Genomic DNA, 8,338 nt, shown 5'->3' with positions numbered 1-8,338 from the left:
CCTTCAAATGCTCAAAACAATGACTAAAACTAGAAGCAAAATAAATTTAAGCCTAAAACAAGTAGATTTTCCAAAGAGGAAGATCATGAGAAAACCCACACCGGAGCTGGTCTGAATCTAAGTACTTGTATTTTGATTATGAACACTCACTGAAAGTCAATACAGGTCCCCCCATTTAATTACACAACTCAAGATCTACTAGAAAAAAATAGTCTTTGAACTATTTTGATAACAACTGTTTAATTTAATTTACTTAATAGATGGAAAGCCTGGTGGGTTATTTGGGTAATGGCCTATAATTATAGTATAACTTTTGTACATATGAATTGATTTGAATCTAATACAATCTCAAACAGATGTTTAAAGACATTTAAGTTCTCCTTCCATGAAAATAGATGAAGCCCCCAAAATGTACAAAGAATTCAAGACTATGCCCAAAGTGTAGCTGAGCCTGAGCAGCAATAACTGGATTCTCTGTGGCAGGCTGCTCAGCAAGGGCTGAGTCTTGGGCATGTCACTTGTCAAGTACATATAAACCACAGCTTCTGCTAAGGAGGGCAGCAGACTGCAGCCCCAGTAAACACCCAGACTTTAAAGCATGATGGTAATAGCCATCACTGCAAATGCATCCAATATGAATAAAAATGTTTGAGCAAACTGATGCTTACATCACCTAAAACCAAAGCTTTAAATTTTTAAAATTACTTTCATATAGGCATTGCATACTGTGTATGCAATTTTAGCTTTTTGCATGGTACGGAGTCATTACCAGATGTACTAATATCACTGTCATCTAGACTGGGCTGGCTGTCCCTACAGCCTTTGGCAGTGCATGCTCTCTGTTGTCATTTTGAACTCCTTCCTTTCATCAACACAAATATGCTATGGACCAGTAAATCAAATTATCTAATTATTAAACTCTCACATTCAAAGAAATGTTTATGCTCTACATACAAAATCATGACTTATCGGGTGTTGTTCAAAGTTTTTTGTTTGTTTTTTTTTTTTTTTAAATCATTTCAGTTCTTTTAGTTGTGTTTCGTTTTGATGAGAGTGCCAGATTATCTTGGGATGAACGAGGCATTACTACATATAAATAATTAAACAAGTTCATTTGAATATTAACAAAAAGATAAACTAAACTTAGTATTGCTACCTTTTTACACAAAGTATTTCATCACCTTAAGGTAACATTGGGTTCCTGTTTCTTTACCCCAAAACAAACAAACACACAAATGTTCCATAGAGAGTTATCAGTCTGTCCAGAAAATGAGGGGAAGAGAAAAAACTCAGGTGCAATCATGTCACAGTTAATGCATGTCTGTTTCCAATACATTCAAAGACAATTAAAATGGAGAACAGAAAAAAAAATAGTTAAAATAGGCCTTTTGCAGTCTGAGAATTCAAGATCTTTAAAAAATATTTGTAAATACACATACATGCAAATTCTCCATATTTACAAATTTCACAAAATTATGACGTTGCAGAGAAATTAGAAGTAGCATGGTGTATCTGACAAGCTACATTTAAATGCTTTTCCACTGTCACAGTCCTGAATATAGCAGTCCTAGTAGTTTTAATAAATTTTCTACATGGCCTTTTAAAAAAAGTTAGTCACTAGAAGTCTTTTAAGAATTCAAGATGTTTTCAACTCACTACTCATTATTTAAGGCCACTTTGGTAAAGGCATTGCAGCAAGAACACAAAAACAATAGCATATTTTCTAATATTTATTTGTTCACCTGCAAACTGTAGCAAAACATGATCAGCTTTATTCCGCAGACAGGTGTCCTCCACATCTTTAAAGAATTTAGCCATGTATAAGAAGAGCTCTTTAGAAGGAAAAATTCAAGAATGAATAAACCTTCCGATTTTGACTTTCAACTTTCAAGAAGCAATGCTTCAAGTGATTTTTGTCATTCATTCCAAGATATATGACAGCACCTTAAAAGTGGCTGATCTATTTCCCCAGTAACATTTCTCACATAACAATGTGTTAAAGTTACAAATACTGATATGCACAAATAGCTAATTTCTAAGAAAAATATGTACAGTACTGCAGCATAATGAATGTGGGATCTGCAATAACTTAATATTAGCCAATTTTTAACATACATGATGCCGCTACCTTTTTCTGCCAATTCACAAGTGAAAAGTTGTTGCTGAGCCCTCTGTTTTGCACGTATTACCTGGTGTTTAATACACAATGCAGGCTTTTTAAAGACTTCTCTCGTGTTTAAAGCTAAGATCAGTGAAACAAGACAACAGTGCAAGAGGCGGAGAGATGTAATGATCACATAACAGTTCGTTCCAGTACAGCGAGTGTCTGTGTAAGGCTATAAGAAAGGGTTGGTTGATGAACTTCCTGTAGGAAACTGTCCTGTCGGTGCGCCAGTCTATTGGAAAACACATGGAAAAGATAAACACATGTGATGTTTGTAAGAGATGAAAGCATTACATTGTATTTAAATTTATAACTTCATTCAAACTTCTGTTAAGAATTGTTTATTGACAATTCATTTCTTATTGTTGCTGTCAACAAACTATAAACCACCTCCTTCTTTTTACAGACTACACTGTCCTCTCATACACATTCTTTTATACTGTGCTGACTACTGCCTACAAAGGAACCTGGCACTTAAAAGAAGACCTCTAAGTTCAAATAAAAAAAAATATCATTCTTAAAACTTCTTTTCCCTAAATCCAAATGGCTTCTCCAAGTTTAATTCTGACAGGAGTGTGTGCATTTCACATTATAAAGTAGATAATCTGTTACCCGTACTTTGATTGACAGCTAACTTCTTACAGGCTTTATAAGGGCCTTACATAATCTGTACCATCATATTAACAGAACACTAAGCTGTATGCAGAATTAGTCATATTCTGTTTTCCCTAGATCATAAATAAAACACAACTTAGTTTTTAAGGTGCTAAAACTGAAATTCACTCACCATAAAAGGATTACTAGACACTCCAGCAGCTGCAACTTGACCAAAAGGGGTTACCACTGGTTTTGTTTGTCCAAATGTTGCAAAACCTGCACCTTGTTAAAATAAGAGAAACATCAGTTTATAAGTTACACTGCTACCAAAAGAGAATCCCAGTCTTACAAGTTTCATAAAAATTCTTACCAGATAACAACATGAAATGCAACATTAGGTCTTATGTCTTTTCAGACAGCAGAACAAACATCCTATGGCATGTACCAAGAGCCTCAGAGTTCTCAAACAATCGAAATCAGCCCAGAGTAGGTCACTGTCCTCCAGGATTTAGCTGATTGATGAGCGTGTGACTGTTTGAGGAGGGGTCATGTGCAATGGATTCTACACAACACCACAGTACTTCTTATGACTATCATTTATGACTATCTATGCATTGTATTTCCTAACTACTGAATGTAGGAGATCCAAGGACATTTTTGAAATGTATGGATTTCAAACTTCAGCAAGGAAGAAACTAGTTAAGAAGAAAGAGTGAGTGAATCGCCTAGCCTCTTACAAAAACAAGCCGCAAGTCAGCACTGTCACCCATGTAGAGTGCTCATCTGAAACACACCAGGAACCATTTTCCACAAAAATACAATCTCCATTTCAAACCAAGGACGGACACATGAGAACACAAGATGGACTTACTGGGCAATACTAACAAGAGCCTTATGGTCACTGACAGTATGACTAACATACTGTAGGCAACACTCAGTGCACAAGACTAAGACAGTCTCAAGCACTTAACATCACATTATGTAAAGGGCACTGATGTCAGGCAGCTAGCCAAATGTTTGACTTACCATTGGGCTGCTGAGAGAAAGCTGTCTGCTGAGGGAAAGCTGCTTGGGTTGGGAAGGCGGGCTGCTGGAAACTGCCACTGAAGCTGGTGGGGAGACTGTATGGGGCAGGAGTGCCAAACCCTGCTGGCATACTCATGGATGCAGTGCCAAAGGTTGCCGCTGACAAGAAGAGAAGAAGGGTGGATCAGAGACACACAGCAGTTACAGTGTGGAGTATACGGCACTTACCTTGAAAACACAAAACCACACGGTAAGGGCATCTGAAACCCCAAATCCCGACAAAGTCAGTACAGATTAGCACTGAATACTGTATTTATAATATAACCTAAGAAATTTTGTTCTGAAATGCAGTGACCAGAAAGCGATTACTTTAGCTATCATTTGAAATCCCCCCACAATCTTCCCTATGAAAACATCTAAAGTCAAACAGATGCTTGCTTTCAGAAGCCAGTCATACTCTGATGTGTACAGCTCTGATGTGTACAGGAGTGTACACATCTTGGGTTTGAGGCTGTTCTCCTGTATCTAATTTGAAACAACAACCAAACTTTAATTACTAAGGTTCATATTTCTGTAGAAAAAAATTTAAGACCTCGTCAAAAGAGTTCATTAAAAATAATAGGATTTATAGGGCAACTAGGGTGAAAGGCAAAACATTCAAAACTACAGTTTTATAATTACAGCCAAGGACAAAGAAAAAAATTCTATTCAAAACATTAATGCAACTAAAAGGACATAGTAAGTCCTATATGTGTGTATATATACAGCTTTAAAATATGTATATATACACAATATATAGACATACACATATAAATACATACTTCTACACTCCCATTTCACAACTCTGGAGGATATGTGGGATTGATGAGCTTTAGAAGTTGGCATAAATGCACGAAGATTGGAAAAGAAGTGCAAAGGGCATTTTTAGAAGAGATGAAGACTACCAGGCACATGGGTCATGTGTCCCTGTTACTAGCTCCTCCTTGGCTTGCTTTGCTTGGAGTGTAGAGCATGAGCTGGAGTCTATGTGGGAATCACCAGTGATTATGTGATATGCCTACATCATACATAAACAAGCACTTTTATCAACAAATTCCCACTTTAAAGATGTGCAATAGCAGAAGGCTGTGTGAGTAACTTTTAGGAAATACGTAAACAGCAACTTCCCATGATCCAATGAGATGCTTGCTATAGGGAAGGACTTAGTCTAACGAGTGACAGTAATGTAATGTAATGCTGTAAAAGCCTATCAATTTGCTTTCTGAATTTCCTGACTTCAAAAGGTGACTGATTCAAGGCCAAGAAATTAAATATTAAGAACACTCCATTATATGTTCTTACCAAACAAACTGACAAGTTCTCAACTCACAGCAATCCTAATGTTTAGGACAATGCAAATTTTCTCAAGGAACCTAATTAGACTACAGTTTTTTGTTTCTTATTTTCTTTACTAATTGACAGGGAGGGGGAAAGAAAAGGAGGAGAAAAGACCAGGCTATTGGGAAGCAAGTGAATGAGAGAAAGCCTGAGCACATTGCAAGGGAGATGGGAGGGTTTCACTGCAGACAAAATGCACTGATGCAGCTGACATGTCACTGCTGAAAGCACTCAAAGCAAAGCTTGGACAGTTGGGCAAAACCAAACTCCATGAGATAAAGCAGGAAATGATTTGGTACATCAAAGGTATCACTTAAAGTACTATGAATTTAAACGTAAGAAACATAATCAAAATTGCTATTATTCTACTGTGACCATGGAGGTAAGCAATAATGCTTTTCAGTATTAAAACATGAATCATTACATAGGATTTTCATGTTACTTTAAATACAACATGACCTTGATGCCACACATCCATGACCACTCCATATTAAAACATGGAAAAAAATTTCACATGCAAGGATCCAGAACACTAGCAGAAGCTTCCACAAGCAGCTAGACAAATTGCCACAGAAATCTAGTTGTGGCCACCTACCAAAATGAGCGTGAGGGAACACTTGAGAATGCATTGCTCCAGAAAGGCCTTATGGGAAGCCATAAAGAGACCAAGGTCAATTAAGTTATGTACAGTTACTGTTAAAGTAAAAGTTAACTGGTTTCATTAAAAAGCTCTAGAGTTAGAACACAGTGTTGCCCACTGGGTGTCACAGGAATGAATATATAACAGAAACTCATCCACAAAAATAGACCTCTTGTTTCAATTACATTCATGACATTGTACTATGTCACTTTTAACAACTAAAATAAATACCAAGTGAAGAAAAACTGGTGAAATATATTCTTAAAAATAACCCATCATACTTTTAATTCCAGCATAGGGAGGGGGGGATTATTTCTGTGAATCTGAGACCAGCCTTATCCTATATAAAGAATTCTAGACCAACCAGGCCTAAAGACCGAGCTTCTGTCTCCAAACAAAAGTAATCTTAACTGTTTTATTATTTGAAGATATAACTATAACTTTAAAGACCTTAAAAGACAGGTATGGGGATATATACTTGAAATCCTGACAACAGTATAGAAGTGGAGGCAGGAAAATCAGGAGTTCAAAGGCCAGCCTGAGCCACATGAAACCTTATATCAGTACGGGAGGGGGGGGATGCATGCACACACACACACACACACACACACACACACACACACACACACACACACTTTTAAAGTTTAAAAAAGGTTGTCAAAGAAGAGTCCTGTGATAAACAGTTTAATCACTGAATTTAACTCTCTTCTTAGAAATCTAAAGGCTCCGCCGGGCGTTGGTGGCGCACACCTTTAATCCCAGCACTCGGGAGGCAGAGGCAGGCGGATCTCTGTGAGTTCGAGGCTAGCCTGGTCTCCAGAGCGACCGCCAGGATAGGCTCCAAAGCTACACAGAGAAACTCTGTCTCGAAAAACCAAAAAAAAAAAAAAAAGAAATCTAAAGGCTTCAACTGGTCTTGTATCAATAATGCTTGCTAAACTATGTTTTCTCAACATTTCCCCTATGCACTTACTGAGGCACAGAACCCTTTCCATTGAATACTGCTTTTAAAACTTCTCAAGGCCAGCAAGATGGCTCAGCAGATAAAAGCTTGAGTTCAATCCTTAGATCCCAAGGAAGAACTAATCCCCAAAGCTATTTTCTGACCTCCACACAAATGCTATATGCCCTACCTCACCACCACCCCAGTTTCTCTCTAATAAAACTACATTAAAAATTCTCAGTCAAGAGTGACAGTTAACTAGTATTAAGCAGCACCATACTTTAGTCTGAAACAGAGCTGACAGCCTAGGTTGGTACTTATTTATTAATCTTCAAGAGTATAGAAGTGTCTGTCACTGTTCTTTTAAAGCTATCTCAGAAGAGTATTTCACAAGGCTAACATATTTGAGAGGAAGAAATACCCCTCCAGGAATCCAAGTGCTATAAAGGCCTGGAAATTCCTAAGGACAGTGGATCTGTAAAAGAACTGCAGTGCCACAGCTTCAATGTTTGTTTCAACTTAGTCAATCCAATGATAACCTAAGAAAGATAGCCAATGCAATATATTCAAAACCCTCTATAATGCAAAAATTACTTTGAAATAGCCAGGAATGGTGGCACATGCCTTTAAAAACAGCATTCAGAAGGAAAAGGCAGGCATATTTCTTTGAGTTCAAAGCCAGCCTGGTCTATATACCAAGTTCTAGGACAGCCAGGAATCCACAGAGAAAACAACAAAACCAAAAAAATCAGTAAGTAAAAGCAAACAAAAATTACTTTGAAATAAAAATTTGGAGATAGTATTTTCTTTCTGATAAACTTCAAAATTAATGTTGCTTATATCCCCTATAGATTTGTAAAATCTATAGATTTGTAGATTTGTAAAATCTATAGGGGATATAAGCAATATTTATTATCTATATATTATATAGATAATATTCTACATAGAATATTATCTCTCAAAATTCTTATTTAAAGACAGCAAAAAAATAAAGTAGTGGTAGGGGGTTTCTTTAACGCTGATGGACACACAGAACACAAATATACAAGGTGACTTACAGCATCTGATTCAAACAGCCTGGCTGCCCAGGACGCACTGCTCACACTGCTGAGCTAAACACAGCATTTAGCTGGAGCTAAGTTAGTATACTCTCACACATGCAATCTGAATTTCTCCTCTTTGTTATCTCTACAAACTGAACAATATGTTGTGGCAACTTTAACCCAGCACACATCAGGATAGCTGGTTCTCTACTTTCACAGTGTGAGCTCCAGGTCACGACGCATTAGGGAGAAGTATCTTTACATATCTAGCTATCTCACCCGCCCCTGAACAAACCATTTTTAAAAATTAAATCTGATAAATTTCAAATACTTAAAGTATAACTAAAATGTTTGTGTAAACGAAATAAAATACTTATTATTCTGACTTCTGGTATCACAATTTTTAATTTTTTCTCCTTTGTCTAGATAGGTTCTCCCTGTAGTAGTCAGACTGGTCTCCAACTCCTGATCTTCCTCTGCTTCTCACTGCTGGGTTTACAAACAAACACCACCATGCTAGCTTGACTCTCATAATTCTTAGTCTTGCC

At 37.0% G+C, this 8,338-nt stretch overlaps 1 protein-coding gene across 3 annotated transcripts in view; it reads right to left on the bottom strand.

Moving 5' to 3' along the window:
- Positions 1-221: 221 nt before the first annotated feature.
- Positions 222-8,338, bottom strand: part of Agfg1 (ArfGAP with FG repeats 1) — a 51,673-nt gene continuing 43,556 nt past the window's right edge. For 2 of the 3 annotated variants that reach the window (XM_027397387.2, XM_035441072.1), the window contains exons 11-13: positions 3,788-3,946; positions 2,952-3,043; positions 222-2,396 (exon numbers count right to left, since the gene is read on the bottom strand). In XM_027397387.2, the coding sequence (XP_027253188.1) occupies positions 2,337-2,396; positions 2,952-3,043; positions 3,788-3,946 (311 nt within the window). In that variant the 3' untranslated portion in view covers positions 222-2,336. The remainder of the gene's footprint in view (positions 2,397-2,951; positions 3,044-3,787; positions 3,947-8,338) is intronic. The other variant, XM_027397388.2, reaches the window with a different exon arrangement.

This window comes from Cricetulus griseus, chromosome 2 (assembly GCF_003668045.3).
Source record: "Cricetulus griseus strain 17A/GY chromosome 2, alternate assembly CriGri-PICRH-1.0, whole genome shotgun sequence".
Lineage (NCBI taxonomy): Eukaryota > Metazoa > Chordata > Mammalia > Rodentia > Cricetidae > Cricetulus > Cricetulus griseus.
This window is presented reverse-complemented; position numbering and strand designations above follow the sequence as displayed.